At 41.3% G+C, this 20,167-nt stretch overlaps 1 protein-coding gene across 37 annotated transcripts in view; it reads left to right on the forward strand.

The window, feature by feature from the left end:
* Positions 1-20,167, forward strand: part of Celf2 (CUGBP, Elav-like family member 2) — an 825,373-nt gene that overhangs the window by 490,753 nt on the left and 314,453 nt on the right. For 7 of the 37 annotated variants that reach the window (XM_063276306.1, XM_063276322.1, XM_063276303.1 and 4 more), the window contains exon 1: positions 14,312-14,662. The exons of 28 other annotated variants lie outside the window; for them this stretch is intronic. In XM_063276306.1, coding sequence (XP_063132376.1) covers positions 14,556-14,662 — 107 coding nt within the window. In that variant the 5' untranslated portion in view covers positions 14,312-14,555. 37 annotated transcript variants of the gene reach the window in all.

The raw sequence follows: 20,167 nt of genomic DNA on the forward strand, positions 1-20,167 counted from the left end.
GTGTGCGTTCTGGGGGCTCATGTGGAAAAGACAGCAGGTTCCCCTGGTATGAGTTTTTATCGTGATGGGCCACAACACCTAACAGACCCTGTCCACACAGGAAAATGTCACACAGTGTCTGCTTACATTTAATACTGGAAGCAGATTCCATAGTCAAGCTCACTCCCGGTAGAGTGAATGTCCGTAGCCTACCCACTCTAGTGCACTTTAAGGTCACATGATAGGGGCAGAGCATGAAAAATCACCAAAATAATCCGATTTTCCACACAAATTATGACATTGAAGCGTGAATATGGTGAAAGAGCAGTCTGTTCAATGTGGAGAGGAAGTGTGGTGAAATGTTTCTGAAAGGGCATATCTCCATCAGCATGTAGGCACCAAAGACGTGGAATGGGTGGAGTCAATACGTAGATGATAGATGTAAGGATGGATGGATGGATGGACAGATAGATTGATAGATAGATAGATAGATAGATAGATAGATAGATAGATAGATAGATGGATAGATGGATGGATAGATAGATAGATAGATAGATAGATAGATAGATAGATAGATAGATGGATAGATGACAGATATAGATAGTGGAGATGATAGATGATAGATTAAAGATAGAAAGAGCTATTTAGATGATAGATAGATAGATAGATAGATAGATAGATAGATGGATAGATAGATGACAGATATAGATAGTGGAGATGATAGATGATAGATTAAAGATAGAAAGAGCTATTTAGATGATAGATAGATAGATAGATAGATAGATAGATAGATAGATAGATGGATAGATAGATAGATGACAGATATAGATAGTGGAGATGATAGATGATAGATTAAAGATAGAAAGAGCTATTTAGATGATAGATAGATAGATAGATAGATAGATAGATAGATGGATGGATAGATAGATGACAGATATAGATAGTGGAGATGATAGATGATAGATGATGATAGATAGATAGATAGATAGATAGATAGATAGATAGATAGATAGATAACAGATATAGATAGTGGAGATGATAGATGATAGATTAAAGATAGAAAGAGCTATTTAGATGATAGATAGATAGATAGATAGATAGATTGCAGATAAATGCACATAACAATGTTAGATGATATGGTAGAGATAAGTAGGTTTGGAAGAGAACATGGTTTAGTCTATAGAAATACCCCATACTTACTGAAGAGAACGAGACATAGAGAGACAGAGAGATAGAGACAGACACAGAGAGCTAGAGAGAGATGCAACATAGAGAAACAACTTAAAACTTACCCATTTCCTTAAAAACTCCTAAGAATCACAACGTAGTAGTCTGATTTCTGTAATAGCCTCCCTCAAGTTCCCCGAGAGAATGATTGTGTGAAAAGAGCACTTCTAAAGGATAATTAAGCTTACAAAAACATGAAGTGTGGTTCTTCAACCCAAGGGGACTGCAGCCTTGTAAGCAGAGAAAAGGCCCAGGGAAGATGCTACCACAATGGAAGAGAGATGCTTAGAAGCAACCATCCATGCTGACACCTTGAGCTTGACTGTCAGCCTCCGGAACTCTGTGAATTTCATTTCTATAGTTTAAGGCACTGGTCTGTGGTATTTTGTTATAGCAGCCCAGCTGACAAATACAGGCATATAGGTATTTTTACAGGTAGGGAACAGAACACACTGGGGGTTGTCATTGATAACATAGTGATGGGGAGACGAGAATGTTTTGCTATGTTCATGCTAACTGGCCTCCCTTTTATCTGACCATGATCACAGTCTAGATACCTTTTTTCTCTACAAGAGTTCTTATGCTCCTTTGAGGCTAGTAAGCTATATTCGTGAGATACCAGTTGCCCAATTCGCTTTTCCCCTCCATGTCTTATTGAGAGAATTTTACCATTTGCTGACCCAGAAGTTCCACAACATATCCATCCTTAGTATATCAAATACAGATTCCTTTTCCCAGTGTACACGATCCATAGTGTGGCCTCTGTCTGCCCACACCGATTACTTTCCTAGGGCTTACTTTCCTGGCCTCCTCTATGTTCAAACTTGTCATCTCCGAGTGCGATCCTCACCGCCTGCACACATGGCCTAATCAAATGAAAAGATTCCCTACAAGGTTATCTCTGTGTGTTTAGGTAACACTGCCCCCTTCTCCATTTTATGTGCTTATTTATTGTTTCCTGGTACATTTTAACTTATTTTTAGTTGGTATAAAGAATGACATACCTATTGATGGCATTTCCATCATATATACCATTGTATTTTGCCCATAGTCAACCCCCCATATACCCACCTCTTCATTTTTCCTTCTCAATTCCTACTGGTCCCCTTCCTCACAAACAGTCTGCCTTATATGTCATAATATACAGGTATTAGTGTTTCAATCTATATGAAAGAAAACAAGTATTTATTTTTGTCTTTCATACCCTGTTTTGTTTCTTTCCCTCTCATTTTAGACCCTTTCTCCCCAAATATAGTCCCCTTTCTACATTAATATCATTATATATGTAAGTATATTTAAATCAAGATTATGGGTGTGAGAGTAGAATCGTGCTATTTGTCTTTCTGGGTCTAGCTTGTTTTACTTAACATGATGAGCTCCAGTTCCATCTGTTTTCTCAAAAAAAAAAATGGCATACTTTCATCCTTCACAGGGAACTCCTCTGTGTGTGCACGCTACATTCTCCTTAGGCTTTCATCTGCTCGTGCTGACTCTTACCATATGCTGTGCCTTGGAGCTCTTATGGATCGTAGAGCTTCACGGCATAAGAACTGTTCAACTCACCTGAAACTTGTCTTCTTCCAAACTTGATTATCAATTCCTCAAAGACAGAGGCAGAGTCTAGTCTTCCTTCTGGATACCCCATAATGCAATTCAGACTTAGAAAGCCGATATCGTTGTCCTTCAGAGAAAGAGTTGCTGAGTCACCACGGGGATCAAAAAAGGGCTTAAAAAAAAAAAAAGAAAAACAGATGATACTGTAGAATCTTTGAGTATCATTTCCGTCAAGGTATTCTCTCTCTCTCTCTCTCTCTCTCTCTCTCTCTCTCTCTCTCTCTCTCTCCCCATATATATATATATATAATCTCCAATGTTTACTTTGTGCCTAAACGTTGATACTTAAGCTGAGCATAACCAGATGGGCAAGCATGTACCTAGTGAGGTGCTGGTAGCCACTAAAACTTTGTCGGGTTAGAAAATGGTAGTATGAATAGAAGCCCAGAAGAAATAGAAATATTATCTCTGAGGACTGGAAGAGGTTTAAAGTGCAAAGAGCATAACATACCAGATGGGAACACCTGATGGGTGACCTAAGTGGTGACCCTCTGGGTTGAGGTAGATCTTAATGGGTTGAATTGTAGGAAAGAGGCAGGAAGTTTGAAATTCGGTTGACATTTTAGCTCGAGACTGCTTTGGCCATGGTTTGATGCTCAATAACTCTGGTTCACACGCATGGGAGCCATCAGAGCCCAAGAGACTGGCAAGTAACTGGAAGAGACCTTAGACATGGTGACTTGAACTAGGAGAGCACAGATGGTGGGAATTGGGCACATTCTGGAGAAAGCATTGTTCAAAATGGCCTCATGGTCTCTGGCAGTTTTTTTTTCGTGCATACATTCTAGATAACTTCTATTTATAGTCAACAGATCATTCTTTGGTTACAAACCCAAAAATAGACACAAGGATTTAGATTGGTTTGGATTGGTGTTTTGACATCCTGGTGATGAAATCTAGGGCCTTACAGAGGCTGAGAAGGTCCTCTACCACTGAGCTACATCCCTAGTTAACCAAGCTGTTTTTGATCTGGGTGCTGATTGACTGTGGATGACCCGTCCATCAATATTTGGTGAGCTGTACACTTATAGGCACTTTTCCTTATTGATACAACACTTCAAACTTTACGCGTGACATAGAAAGTTTTAGAGTTTATTATTCCTTTCCCTTTTGAAATAATTCCGAGGAAAAATTCACAGAAACCTTCAAGAACTACTTTGCTGTTGATTTTTTTGGGGAATGTGGAAATATGCCAGTTAGAAACATGTCTTGGTTAAACATAATTGTTCTCCTCTCCTGAAGGTGCAATTCGGCCTCCTTTCTCAGACCCTGTACATTGGCTATTTTTATTTATGTACTGGATAAGGTGGTGGAGAAGAGCTCAGCACATTCCTACCTATCTCAGCAGCTAAGCAATTAGCTGAGTGTTTGCTTAGAGTCTAGTCAAGCTAGATTTTTCCTTTGACCCATTGGGCGTGACTCTGCTCACTGCCGTTCTCCCTTTCTCCCTTTCTCAGCAACTTTGTGGACTCAGAAGTAGCCTGTTCCCGGGTATAAATAGGCTCGCTTCTGGTTATCCCTCCAGTTATCTGTTAGCTTTTGAAATTCTACCGCCTTAAATGTGTACTGCCTTGTTTTCTAGCATCCAAGTACACAATTCCTGTCATCACTTAGGGCAAGCTAATGCATAACTTTTTATGAATATATTTTCTTTCTCCAACTAGGTCTAAGCATCCCTGCCAGGCGTCCAGCTCTTTTACACTGCAGCATCCTCCTTGCCTCATCCTCAGTTGTCGATTCCCTTGGGATTCTGGTCTTTACCCAGTTCTTCCTGTTCCAGCCTCACTTTTTCTCCTGGCTGATTTCACAGCTTCTCCCATAACTGTGTTACCAACTGCCTTGTCAACTCAGATCTGCCCTTGGGCATACTGAACTCAGTAATGCATTCCCAGTGAATCCAAAGTAGCTTCTGGATGTGTGTGTGTGTGTGTGTGTGTGTGTGTGTGTGTGTGTGTGTGTGTGTGTGTCCATCCTTTTCAGTCAGCAATAGCATCATTTACCGAGTGGTCCATGCGGGAAAACATCAGAATTATTGTCAGCTCCTCTGTTGTGTTCTTCCCACCTGTCTAAACTGTGACTCTGCCTCTCAGGGAGGTGTGAGCACCCTCTCTGCAGTAAGCAGAAGCAGAACCGTGCAAACAGTGAGGCTTCGCTCCCACCTCTGCTGCCCGTTAAGTTGGTCATCTTGACGTTCTTCCTAATCTCCAAAGTTAGAGGTCCCTTAGTAGGTGTAGCATGATACTTTGTATTTACTGAATTCAGTGATCTGATCTCCCGTGGGAACATCGTGCATAGGCCAGCAAATAAACAGTGGTCAATTCACAAAGAATCTCCCTCAAAGGCTCGCCCAGTCTTATCTGCACAGCGACTCCCCTCCACTCCCTTCCCCATCCTGCTCTCGGTTCCGACTCCACACTAGAAACAGAGTTCTCTTTCTAGAGCCCAGAACTTTCTGTGCCTTCTTCCCGCCAAGCTTCCCAGCATGAACTGCAGGGTCCTTCCTCACTCAGCTTCTAACGCCTCTCTGCCCTATCTTCATGACTTCTGTGCCTCTGCTCGACTTGTCCGGAGTGTTCTTTTGAAGTATGACTTAACCGTATTCTTAGGGCATTCACGGCATAGACCCTGACTATACTAATATGTGTAATGGTGATAAAAGAACTCAAACCATTACACGCCCGTCCAGGCGATGTGAAGCGGCATCAAATGTAAACCATCTTAAGCTGTAAGCCTATATGAGTCACGAGGAACTGACTTCAGGAAATGTATGTGAAATGTAACCGCGTGTCCTGTTTGCGAAAGCAGGTCAGAATGCAAGCTGCTACAGAACCCGGGGGTTGTGAGAAGGAGCTCGCTTGCAAGATGCACTGAGAAATGCGCTCTCACAGAGAGAAATGAACTGAGGCCAACATTGGTACTAGAAAGTTGGTTGCATACAACAGAGCCACATTTGGAGCCGAGAAAGAGGGGATGAAAAAAGCAGTCTAATTTCCAAGTCTCCTTCCTTCTTCTTGCCTATAGGACTCTGGGTTTTTGCCAAGATATGACCCAAACTACTGTCCCTCTCAGACTGCTCCTGACCCTGAAAGTCTCATTTAATCCCACAAACCTGCACTTTATCAAGTCCCAAACCCCCACATTTACAGAAAGAAAGGTTCAGTTTTGCCTCTTCATAGCTGTTTTAAGGTTACAGAGCTTGGGGTTGGAAAAAATGGCTCAGTAGGTAAAGATACCCAAGTTGGATCTCTGAGCCCCACACGGACTGCAGACTGGTACAACCATTCTGGAAATCAGTCTGGAGGTTCCTCAGAAAATTGAACTACCTGAGGATCCAGCTATACCTCTCTTGGGCACATACCCAAAAGATGTCCCAACATATAACAAAGACACGTGCTCCACTATGTTCTTAGCAGCCTTATTTATAATAGCCAGAAGCTGGAAACAACCCAGATGCCCTTCAACAGAGGAACGGATACAGAAAATGTGGTACATCTACACAATGGAATATTACTCATCTATCATAAACAATGCCTTTATGAAATTCATAGGCAAATGGTTGGAACTGGAAAATATCATCCTGAGTGAGGTAACCCAATCACAGAAAAACACACATGGTATGCACTCATTGATAAGTGGCTATTAGCCCAAATGCTTGAATTACCCTAGATGCGTAGAACACATGAAACTCAAGACGGATGATCAAAATGTGAATGCTTCACTCCTTCTTTAAAAGGAGAACAAGAATACCCTTGGCAGGGAATAGAGAGGCAAAGATTAAAACAGAGACAGAAGGAACACCCATTCAGAGCCTGCCCCACATGTGGCCCATACATATACAGCCATCCAATTAGACAAGATGGATGAAGCGAAGAAGTGCAGGCCGACAGGAGGTGGATGTAGATCTCTCCTGAGAGACACAGCCAGAATACAGCAAATACAGAGGCGAATGCCAGCAGCAAACCACTGAACTGAGAATAGGACCCCCGTTGAAGGAATCAGAGAAAGAACTGGAAGAGCTTGAAGGGGCTCGAGACCCCATATGTACAACAATGCCAAGCAACCAGAGCTTCCAGGGACTAAGCCACTACCTAAAGACTATACATGGACTGACCCTGGACTCTGACCTCATAGGTAGCAATGAATATCCTAATAAGATCACCAGTGGAAGGGGAAGCCCTTGGTCCTGCTAAGACTGAACCCCCAGTGAACGAGATTGTTGGGGGGAGGGCGGCAATGGGGGGAGGATGGGGAGGGGAACACCCATAAAGAAAGGGAGGGGGAGGGACTAGGGGGATGTTTGCCCAGAAACCGGGAAAGGGAATAACACTCGAAATGTAAATAAGAAATTCTCAAGTTAATAAAAAAATTATGTATCACTTAAATAGCAATAAATACAAACACATTTTAAGCATGTTTAAAAAAAAAAAGAGAACCAACTCTCGCAGGTTTCCTCTCGTCTCCACGTAGGTGCTGCAAACTCATACCTACAAGCACAGGTTTGTGCACAGAAATGAAATAAATTAAATATGATAAAAATGAGAGGAGAGCTCATCATTCGAGCTTTAAGTACACAAAAATCCCTAAAGTTAGGACCAGGATCCTTGATCCCCCAATCTTCTGAACCCATCAGGTTCTTGCCTAATGACTCAGTGGCCACTTTCTATAGGATTTGATAAGACTTTTAGAGTTAATATAAAATAACAGTCAGCCAGTGGGAGTAGACAATGTATCCGAAGGATTCCATGGCCACCGAACATGAATGTATAATGTCTATAATGTCCACCCAATGCTCCACCATAGTGACAACCAAATGAGTGTCTTCCCAATTGCAAGACACGTTAAGTACAGATAGAAGGAAAACATAATAAATACCAGAACTTCAGAAGGTGCCACAGACGGAAAGCTAACACTCCCATCGCCTCACTGTTTAGAAGAGTATGAACGCATCACTGTGGGTTCAGAACCATCTTCCCCAGACCATCCTGGATGAACTGCCATCTTCTGAAAGGAAGTTCTGGTCTGCCCCAATGATGCTCTGTCTTCAAGCTGTGTGGTCTGCTTCTCGGGATTTGCTAGAATGGAGACCACTAACGGCTTCCCCAAGTTCAGTGAAATCTGCATGCCTTTTTCCGTGAATGAATAGGGATTGCTTTGTATGGTGCCTCTGACACTGGCTGTCTGAACAAGCAGAGAGGCAGTTGTTTATGTCTCAATCTTAAAGATAGCCAACAGCCCAGGCAAGGTGGGTGAGTGGGTAAGAGAATAGCAGCTAAGCCTGATGACCTGATCTCTGGGATCCACATCATGGAAGGGGAGAACCAGCATTGTCCTCTGACTTCCATAAGCGTACCGAGTGTGCACACGGGAACATGTGCGCACACACATGAGTAAATTGGTGTGATGTATAAATAGCAAGATTATGCTTGGCACACTGTCCATGCAAATCCTACCACTACCTAAATCAAAGACATTTTCCCTGGGATCTGCCTGAGGCTCACCCTTGGCAAACCATTTAGCCAAAATTGACTGTTCAATTGTGAAAGTGTTGTCTGTTAAGTGGTAAGAGGTCACAACCAGTTATTCTATCAACCAGGCTACTTAACGTGGTAATCCCCATTCTGTCACCAGTGGACACAGGTTTGATGTTTGCATTCATTTATAGTAAGCCACCATTATCAGCTTATGATATCTCTTCTTACATTTACCTAGTACCTCTTTTCAAGAGACTTCTAGGAGTTCCAAGGACTTCATGGTTTATTATGTACACCGTACTTATTGATAAATATACATATAAGAGGCATTATAGTTATTCTTGCTAATTATTCATCCACCTGCCCCATCCAACCCAATATGCATCTTCACTTTCAAATGAATGGCTTGAGCGAGGAGTAGCCATTTGGAATTTAAGCCACTTCTTGTGACAGAGTTGACAGCCACCTGTTTCTTGTCTTTGAGACAAGTTGGAGATAACCAGTGAGTATTCACATACATGGAACTCTTACACAGTCCCTCAGAACACCATGAAGCACTTGTTTTACCAAATGACTTTGCATTATACTTTAGATCAGTTGTCTTTCTTGTGCATTGGAAATTGACTGCTCCTACCTGTGTCCTATGGTTTTGAATGTGTAACACACTCACCCTACTTGTGCACAAGCCAGCTGAGAGTAGTGTGATCTGAATGAACAGGGTTGTAGCTCATTCTGTTAATTCCTACCTGGGCTCACTTCCGAGCTGATTTCTCTGCTCGACCTCCATGACACCAACAAAACCTTTGCCTCTGAGGTTGGCAAGCTTAAGTCAAAGAGAGCTTGTGTCTTTTGCTCAGTGGCAGCAGAAATGAGAGAAACTGCATCTGTGTGGCCACTACAAAAATGTACACATGGGCTTTACCAAGGTTACCGAGGGCCTATTGTATACACTGCACTTGCTATTCTTGGTCTATTTCTTTTAGGATTTAGGATTTAGAAAATACTCCATATTTTCTTTGTAAAACATTTCCATCTGTGGTAACAATATATGTTGTTTTTGAGTGTATGTATATAGCATATGTACATATATATAGTACAGTATATGTAGTTATATAGTGTGTGTATATTATACACAGTGTGCAATCTATATATAGTGTGTATACTACATATACATTGTCTATATGTTATATAGGATGCATATTTTATATAGTGTGTATACTATATAATGTGTGTACTATATATACACATTGTGTATATATTATATAGTATGTATATACTATATATAGTGTTTATATTATATAGGATGTATATTTTATATAGTGTGTATACTATATAGTGTGTATACTATATATACATTGTGTATATATTATGTAGTACATATATACTATATATAGTGTTTATATTATATAGGATGTATATTTTATACAGTGTGTATACTGTATAGTGTGTGTAGTATATATACATTGTGTGTAGTATGTATACATTGTGTGCATATTGTATATATAGTGTATGTATACTATATATAGTGTGTGTTTATACAGCATATGTGTGTATATTATATATATGATGTGTGTGCATGTGTGCAATATATATGTGTATGGATCCATGAGATCACATGGAAAGCCAGGAGAGAATTTCAGATGGTTTCCTCTGTCATCTTCCACCATATTTCCTTGAGAACGAATCTCTCACTGAACCTGAAGCCGGCTATTTCCCCCCGGGCTGGCCGGCTAGCAAGCCATCAGGATTCTCCCATCTCTACCTCTCAGTGTTCACATGTGTGCGCTCATTTGTGTGGAGACCCGAGGTCTACATCACGTGCACCCTGTTTCCTCTTTACTGTATTTTCTGAGACAGGATCTTTCTCTGCAGATGGAACTCTGCAAGTGGTTAGCAGCCAGCTAGTGCGGCACAGGGCTCTGTCTGTCTCTCCTTGCACACACTCCCAGTGCTGCTGTAACAGGCACGCACCAGTGGGCCTGGCATGTATGTGTTTACTAACGACTCGATGCTTGCATAGAAGGCACTTTACCAGGAAAGCCGACTCCCCAACTCTCTAATTCTTGTGTTAAATTAATTGTTTAATAAGCATATAAAATAATGGATTTCTTTATGACACATCTATCCGTGTATAGTATTATGCTTAGCTCATCCTTGCTCCCAATTACTGTTACTTATATCACCTCCCTATCCCATATATATATGTATATATATCTTAAATGTATGTATACATATATACATATATCTTTTCTATATTAAGAAAACTTGCAATGTTGTTTCTTTTTTCATCTCCTACCCGTTATCCTCTTATCTTTTCCCTTATGCCCCCTTAGCTCCCTTCATTTTCCCCTCACATCATCCCCTTTCTAATTTCACATAAGTATTTGTGTTACATACACTTACTTATATTTTGAATCCAGATCCAGCAGGAGAGAGAAAACATGGAATATTTGTGTAAGTGTGGTTTATTTCACTTAACAGCGTGATCTCTAGTTCCATCCATTCTCTCACAAACAACATCATGTTTCTTTACATCTAAATAAAACTCCATTGTGTGCGTATACCACACTTTCTTTACGCATCCCTCTGCTGATGGACCTTGAGCCTAGTTCTGTGTCTTGACTGTTGTGAAAAGTACCACGAGGAACTCGTATAGGCAAGTATCTCTGTAGCACCCAGGCTTGGATCCCTTCAAGAGCAACCAATTGTTAACACTTGAAAGTGACAACGGAGTAAACTCAGTATTCTTGTGCACTTGCGTCTCAACACCGTCCTTTGAGGATGTGCTTCCGGGAGGTAGGATAGGGTTTTGTAGCGCGCCCCCTTTCATCAAAGGAGGATTTAATTCTGCAGAGACTCTCCATCCTCTGCCTTCTCATATTATACATTCCTCTTGAAACGTGGCCTTTTTATTACTTCTGCAATGTAAATGTCAAAATGCAAAGACAAGGCACAGAAGGCGGAAAACAGTTGGAGTCATTAATACAGCATGTGAAAATTTAGCTTTTGATTCTGGAAATTGTGACAGAAATAAACGCACATACAATTTACCTCTCAAAAAAAAAAAAAAGCTTTTAGGAAGTTTGAATCAAGAAAGATCAAGAAGCTGACTGGTTCTCGCCCTCACCAATATTCCCACATCACAACACTTTCCTACTTTGTCCTTTGCCAAATTTGCATTCTTAGCTAAAGGTTTAATTTATGAAGTGAAAAATGTCTTTTTGAATATAGAGGGCAGTGAGACAATTTATACTTTTGTTGTTGTTCCCTGCTAATTGCTGCTATAATTCTTTCAAACAAATTTCCCCTACAAACCTAATTTAATAATCAAGACTATTAAAACTAACTATTGTTGATGGCCCAAATAATAATTTGCCCTCAAGAGTACTTAGTCTGGGTGGCTTTGTTCTTCAATTGTAATAAAGTTTGAAATGAATTGATGTAAAACTGGTGTCAGAGGAGTAACCTTTTAAGCAAGTTTTCATTAACTTACCATCCTTCCTCTCAGGCCGCTACTATCACATTAAGAAAGTAACAGATGCATCACACTAAATGTTCCTTAAAGGCCATGCCCTGCCTAGTGAGTCCTGCTGCCAAGCTCTATGTCGAGGGCACAGTAGATGGAGTTCTCGAGCTTGGTCATCTGCAGTTCCGTGGGCAAGTTCCTTGAACTTTTTAGGTGAGAGTGGGACACTATGCCACTCTGTCAATGTTGTGGGATGGTTCAACACAAAGGGACCTTGAAATTTAGCGCATAATGGTGTGAAAGGAACATTTCTGAGTTGTCGTCTGTGATAACTCATGCCTAAAGTGGGAGCTTTTTTTTTCATATTTGTGAAGGAAAGTGCATATCTTGAAAATAATACGATCTTTCTCCCCCCACCCCCATTTCAATGGTTAAAAGGGAATTCGTTTCTTAACAAATATTCATTGGATCAATACTTAATGAGAAGACTCAACCGGAGAGAAAGATGGTCTGTTGGACGTGTAAGGAAGAACAGGTGTTAAGTCAGTGTGCACTTGGAGTCACAAACTTCCTCTACCGCGTGCAAATATTACAAATAGCACACATGTTCTATCCACTCATCCTATAATCCCATATGCAGCACGGGCAGCTAACGGGCATGAGGTCCTCCGTCCGTCATCTTAGCAGAATTGGGATAAGTAATAAGCCCTTAACTCAGTAGCGCTCTCATTACTTAGGTCTCAAGACCAAAAAGGAAATGGATATAAAAGATTTAGTGGTTTGGTTCAATCCTGGCCATTACTACTCCGGTTCCATAATCCATTGGAATGTAGGAAGAGTCTCGTGGACTAGCACGGCAGTGGTCTGATCTTGTAGCTCTACGTTTCCCCGTCAGACTAACTCATGCCAGATGTCCATGTGACCATTCCACTTTTTATTAATATCTGCACTGACCAAACACACCCCGTTTTATAGGCTCTTCGCGTGCTTTAAAATAAATTAGCAGTTGGTGGCTCCATTTAACTACAGGGCGAAGAGAGCTACAGGGAGGTCAAGAGCCTTCTGCTCCGACACTCAGTAGAAGCCACAAGGGGAAGAGGGTCACACTCTATTTCCCCAAGGTCTCTCCGCTTCCAAGTTCATTTACATGATTCTTTTCCCACTTCAAAGGAGCACGTTGGATGTCCTAGGCTAGCATTCCCTGGCAAGGCCGTTCCTTTTCGTACGTTCACTCAGTGATTTTCACATAGTGTCATGAAGTTGTCCTTAAGGTAAAACTCTTGTTTCAGAACCTGATCTTTGTCAACTGGTTTGCCATGTCTTATTGGCTGTAGAAATGGGAACGGCGATTGGTTATCTTTTCATTTATTTTTCATAGTCTAATGGACACACTAATCAGGATGGCTATGTAGCAGAGACCAGGAACTCTCACCTCTATGCCCTCCCCAGATCTCCCCATCCCTACTGTGGCTAAGACCAAGTTCAAAAGTCAAGGATCTTGCAAGATATTGGGTGTATTATTCAAGGTCTTCAGATATTGGGGAACACAAAACCTACCATCATTTTCTTCACTTATTCTCGGTTAGGTTCAAAGTCTAGAATTTTACTAGGGAAGATACACTTCCTGCCGACGTAGGATGGGATGAGCATTCAGGATCCACACCAGCATTTGTTGACCCAGGTCTGTTTTGAAATGTTCTAGGTTATTCCATAGAAACTGAGGGTGTCCTAAACTTCCAAGGTCAGTATGCACCCCTGGAGTGATGTCTGAACTTACCCTTTTGGATGACTATGTGTTCAGTCTGGAGCATTTTGTCTTCTCACTCTGTGTGTGTGCTTTGCGTACTGTTTGACTTCCTAGTTATGCATGGAATTACTCCTACTCCAATAAACAGAAAGGGGAATGTGTATTTCTCTGGTCAACTTTATGTTCAAAGCCCCAAGAATATAGTGGAGCAGAGTGGCAAAATTTCTTTCTTTCTTTCTTTTTTTTTTTTAAAGCCACTCATTAGCCTTTTGGGAATGAAGCTACTCTATCTGACAATTAGGTATTCAGTGTGACCAAACAATCTTTGTGTTGCCTGCTGCTTTGATGCCCGGATTCTAGTTGAAAGAAGTTCTTAATTTATAAGAACTCTGGCGTACACAGAGTTAAAACACTTCCGAGTCTCTTAGCCTCTGTTCTCTGCGTCTATGGTCCAGGGTGGGACTAAGGGTCTTGACCTTGTCACTCTTTCTAAGGACAAGAGGAGAGGAACAGATGAATCCAACTGTGAATGCAGTGTCCCAGAAAAGAGAGGCAAAAATCCTTTTGAGCACACTGACCTGTTCAAATCTCAGTCCTCCGGGATGCTTTGCTGATAGTTGATAGCTGTGAGATCGGTTGTGTATGTGTATGTGTGTGTGTGTGTGTGTGTGTGTGTGTGTGTGTTTGTGTGTACATATATATATATATATATATATATATATATATATATGAAATGATATGTCACTGAATTGCTTAAAATCTTCCCAGTTTTTGAGATGGTAATTAGGAGAGCCAACGCCAGGCTCGAGTGCATGCAAACGAGCTCTCTATAGAAGACACAGCACAGCAGTGCACAAACATGCCTAGATAACATAACTTGTCGGCAAGGATTATTTCTTCCTAGTGAGTCTGCAGGAGCCCTTTTCTGTACTATTCAGCATCTGAAAGAGAAGAGTGGAGAGAGAGAGAGAGAGAGAGAGAGAGAGAGAGAGAGAGAGAGAAGAGAGAGAGAGGAGAGGGGGCGCATTAGTGAATAGCGACTGTGGCATTGATGTTTGAGCGCACTTCTGAACTGGCTTTTGTTGAGACTATCAGTGTAGAAAGCATGCGCTGTCCCAAATCCGCTGTTACTATGAGAAATGAGGAGCTGCTTTTAAGGTATGTTGTTGGGTCCTTTGTTTTTAATGTAGGCTTTTCTAGTTCCGAGAGCCGGTGGAGACGCTAATCTCGCCCTGAATCAAGCAGCTCCCTTATCTTAGAAGAGAAAGAGAGAGAGAGAGAGAGAGAGAGAGAGAGAAAGAATCTAGACAGAGAGAGGGAAATGAAATTGAGACCAAGAGGTTGGGAGGGAGAGAGAGCGCGCCAGGGAGAGAAAGGAGAAGGACTGTTGTGAGGGAGTTTGTATGTGCACTAGTTGTCTTTTGAAACCAGACCATGCATTTGCTCCCCGCTACCTCTGAGCAGCCAGCGGATGTTTTAAGGGTTCCGAGTCTGGCTGTTGGCTCGTCTTTTCCTTTGCCATGTCTAAGCCTCTTTCATTATTATGCACTCTGCATGGAATAATCACGGAAAAAGGAGCTGAGGAGACTCCATATTAGACTTGCGTTCCAAATACCACTCTAATCTGGACTTAGCCACCTAAATAGTCCTCTCGTGTTATCAGGTTTGGATCACTTTATCCTGTTTGCCAAAATGTGTACCTGTTTGGAGACCTCTGTTCATGCATGGCGTCCTGGGTCCTCTTGTGTGGGAAAGCGGATACCTGCTTCCTGCATGGGTGTTGGGGGTTCTATCGTGGACCAAGAAGGAGGCACAGCTGACCTTTTTGGGAAGCAGAGAGAGAATTATGATAGAATTGGCATCCTGCTTTTAAAAATGCAGTCTTTTGTTTATTTGCTAGCAGACATTGTAGCACTGAATACATCTTTGGGTCTGACAATGGGACTGGTCGAACAATGGAGCTGTCAAACTAGCTTAATGCATGTCTGGGGCTGGTTTTTCTGTTTTTTTTTTTTCCTTCCAACACCCCCTTTTATCTCCTGTAATCTTGTTTGTGTGGACTATCAGAGGGACGAGCTTTGGGTCTGCTTATTTGTGGTTTTATGCTTTTAAAAATTTATTATCTGCCGTTCTCGGAGCTCTTTTGCATTTTGCAGTTATGCTGGCTGGATTAAGTTAGAGATTTATGGCTTGCCTCTCTGTTAACTACAGAAAGAAAACTTATTGATTGGGAATGCTCGTAATACTATTATCGTTGTGGCAAATGCCTTGTTGATCAGACCTGCTTCTGCTGTACCTAACTGCCGAGGGGGTTTTTAAATGTGCCCTTTTTGTGGACTGTAGCATAAAAGACAAGTTGAGAGGGACGTGCTTAGTGCTTAAGTAATCAGCATTCCTAGCTTTTAGCTTCCCCTTTGGCATCTCTAGATAAGCAGTTTAGAAATCCAAGGACAAGAACTTTTGCCTTTCCAATTTTGATCACAAACTATTGTTCCGTTACTTTGTTGTGTGAAAGGTTTCAATGGAATATATTGTTCTTTGCTTCATGTTTATATTCCTACAAACCGCATTTCTATGCAAGGCAAATGTTTCACATAATTCAGATTGCCCTTCATTTTGTAAGGTAAACATTGGTTTCTCAGGTGAAAATACTGTAGAAGGGAAACTGGAAAAATCTGGTTCAAACTTCTCAAATGTTGAGACCATTAGATGCAAAAGGACTGAAATTAAAATGATGAGTAGTTGATTTACATGAAAATCCTCTTTTTTAATGTCGATGTCCATGAAGAATATATATTTATACCGTCTTGGTGTTTTTGCTTAATGAACTGTTTGTGCCAGATCAATATATGAGATATGTTTTAGTAAGCTCATAGACTAAAACCAAGACTCTAATTTGATAAACAAAAGGGAAATTGTTGCAATGAATAAAATAAAAGATAAAATTGGTTTCAAATATTTCCTGGTAGAGTTTGGTTCAAATTGGGGATGTCCCTCATCAGTAAGGAAGGAGACATATGTACCATTTATATATTTTTAAAAAATGCAATTATGAAGTACCAGCTATTCCGTAGATTCAGAGACAAATTTTTAATTTTTTCAACTTAAGTTGAAATATTATTAAATACTTAATGTGGAATTATTTACATAAATGTTATCAGCTACCAGAATTGCCTTTGCAAGTTGAGATTTCCTACCAGTAATATTTCCCAGAGCTTAGGTACATCCAAAGCACAGGTGTGCGGTGTAATAATATCCTTTAAGTTATCCACTGTGAATAGAGTGGGTTTTAAAGGCATGCTTGCTATGTTCTCTCCGTTCCAATGGGATCTGAACTGCTCCTTGCTTTGGGTATACCAATAATTGCTTTTAGGATGAGCTCATAAAAGGTAATGGCTAAGGCTAACCAAGTGTTACCAACACACCCTGGGTCTGCTTTCATGGAAAAAAAAAATCATTCTAACACACAGATTGCAAATCACTCTGTGTGTGTGTGTGTGTGTGTGTGTGTGTGTGTGTGTGTGTGTGTGTGGTCTAAGAGAAAAGCAGTCTTCCATGCTCGATAGATGCTTGTCAGGAACTCATTTAAATAAAAAAGTCACTCGCAGACCACCGTGTTGAATTTTTTTCCCTAAATTGCTAATTATTTAGCTGTGATATATTCACTTAAGTTTCTGATTGCTCATTGTTAGGCTGGACACAGGGGGACTTCTACTTGTCCCCCCTTCTCTGGTGCTCTGGTACATTGCCAGTTTCCAGATTTGGGGGGTTCCATACCTCTCTCCCACCCACCATGTAATTCCAGCATCCAATATACAGAACAAAGTGTTTTTCTCTATGCTCAGAGAAAAAGTATATTGCTGGGGGTTGGCAAACTTGCTTGCTTTTATGTCTACAAAAGTAACAAGATAATGTAGTCTGCACCTATTATTCACTCTGTGGGCAATGGTTTTCCTGGGCAGTGACCTACACAAACGTAGAAACGAGATTTAATTCTAACCTGAGACCAAAAGAAAAGGAATAGGCAAAGATTCAAACTGGTAAAATGGTCTCTTTCACTGGAGAAGAACAATTGTACCCTAAGCCCCTTTATGTAGGAGCCTCGGGAATATTTACATAAATGTGTCCAGCAGACCACAGACCAAGATCTATAACCTCCCACGTATTAAAAATTCTCTTCTTTGCAAGGATGGAGCCTGATAAACATTTCTTTATTGGCTCTTATTTTTTTTTTATGTGACTGGATATCTTTTATGTGACTGGATATGTAACTGTAAGATATCCTTGGGGGGCTGGAAAAATGACAGGGGACATCTGACTAGTATTCATATCTAGAAGTTTACAGCTACTGTGAGTTGTGCTTGAGTACCTGGGAAGTCATTCAAAGAGTGAATCAATACTAATTATTGTAATCAGGGGGGTTAATTAGGTGAAAATGTAGCTGACAGAAAGTTCATTGCTTGCAGCCCTGGAAGCCCCCAGGTTGATAGAAGGAAGTGAGTAGAAAAGGGAGTGCGAGGATCATCGAATCCGCTTTCGTAAAGAAAAACACCACTCGATTTCCTATCACTATGCGAGTGATGAAATTAGCGTGGCCAACCTTATTGTTATGTAGATATTTGAGTGAAAGGATGAACGGAATGGGTTTGCCTAGCAGCCCCTCTGCTCTGAGCTGTTTCCCTACCCTTCTTAGCACTGTAACAGGTTCAAGTCCTGTTAGTGACAGCCATGTCCTCTTGAATCATGGCTTCCAGCCTTCACTGGATTTCTTTATGTTGAGAATTCCCGAGGGACTCGGTGGCCGGGCAAGAGACAATGAGGAAGGCACTTCCTCCTTTCCTGAAACTACAGCTTGCTTCTCTCATTATTGGACCTGTTCGCTTTCCGAGATACTTTCACTTTTTCTGTGACTTCTTTTAGTCTGGAGAGAAGAGGAGGCTGGGGTGGTATGAAATCAATTATAATTCTGTGGCATTTTGTTCAGCCGGCATAGGAAGAAGCTTTTAGAGAAAAAAAAAAAAGGTGGTGTGAGGATAGGAGGCTGTGAAGGGTTAGGTCGTAGCTACTCAGAGCGGAAACAAAGTATCAAAGAGCTGGGGTGGCTTTGTAATCACAAGCATAAACAACAGAGGAGAACTCTATGGGCATGTGTATGTTTGTGTGTATCTGTGTGTGTCTGTGCGTATGTGTACGCGTGTGTGTGTGTGTCTATGCGTGTATGCATGTGTGTGTGTGCATGTGCATGTGTATGTTTGTGTGTGTGCATGTATGTTTGTGTGTGTGTGCGTGTGTGTGTGTGTGTGTGTGTGTGTGTGTTCATGTATGTGTTAGGCTCCATTTAACTCATATGCTCTGACATGACACAAGGTCTACTTTGTTCCCCAGGATGCCTTCATGCATTATAGAAAGTCATGATTAGAAATTATCAATTACCACATATGAGCATGCTCACCTTTGCCACAGTTTTCTTCTGGTGACCCACCCTAGCACATTTTCCTTGCATGTCAGAATTAAGTCAACAGGAAATGACGTCCGTGGAGAGGATGGACCAGAGTGACATATATCATGAGGGCAGCTTGAGCTTCTACTGCTCCAGCCCACTAAAGGTTGCTCTGCTCATCATCGACTACACAGGGTCACGATGACTCCCTGGCGTCATCAAAGCATAACTAGCCTCGTGGAACAGCAAAAACTAAAAAAATAAATCAGAATTTACCTGTAAAATCGTTCCAGTCCACAAAGTTTGTTATGGTGGCAAAAAGGGACCTGCACTTTTGAGATTCGTGGATTATTATTATTTTTTTAATATGCATCGGGAAAGCTTACAGTTGTACCAGTCAGAACTCTGGATAGAAGTGACTCTAGCTTCTATCAGGGAAGTGAGAGGCCTCTGTGTAGAAACCCAACTGCATTTTTCACCTTCCTGGAAGACATCCATTGTGGTTCTAATAAAAGCCACGGGTCCTACACTTTTTATCATTCCTTGCCCTTTGAATGGCATCTCAGGCCCCTAGAATGCTCCCCTTTCTTCATAAGCAGTGCCCTATCCCTTCTGACTGGGCTAGGCTCAGGGCTTTAGACCGATCCCTGAAACTGTAATTCTGGAAGATTAACGTTGCCTTCCTTCTCAATTGCCATTTTTGGTTCCCAACAAAGATTGAGGCATAAAATGTTATTATAGAAAGAATACAGTTAAGACTGAGTCATAATTCTTCTCTGGCTAGCATTACATTAAGTGCTTATATTCATATTGTCTAATGTAATTCTCATAAATATCAACGTGGTCGTGATGGTCGTTCCCATCTTAAAGACGGAAAACCCAAGACTGAAAATAATGAAGTCACCTACTAGAGTCACAGAGATCATAGTGGGCAGGACTATAACTCAAGGCTCAGCTAAATTCCTTCTCTGGGCAGTGGCAAATATAACAATTTAATATTTGCTTCTCATTTATTCCCCTATTACTGTGAATCGAATCTAGCATATTGAATATGGGAGTTAAGGGCTCTCCCGGCAAACACTATCTAACCATCCGTACACTCCACTGCAAGCCTTTGAGACAGAATCTCACTGAGTTGCCAAGGCTGGCCTTGAACTCACTCTGTAGCCCGGGCCTGAGCCTCCCAACTCGGTCTCTGGTATAGCTGGGATCACAGGGCTATG

Source organism: Rattus norvegicus, chromosome 17 (genome assembly GCF_036323735.1).
Source record: "Rattus norvegicus strain BN/NHsdMcwi chromosome 17, GRCr8, whole genome shotgun sequence".
Taxonomy (NCBI): domain Eukaryota; kingdom Metazoa; phylum Chordata; class Mammalia; order Rodentia; family Muridae; genus Rattus; species Rattus norvegicus.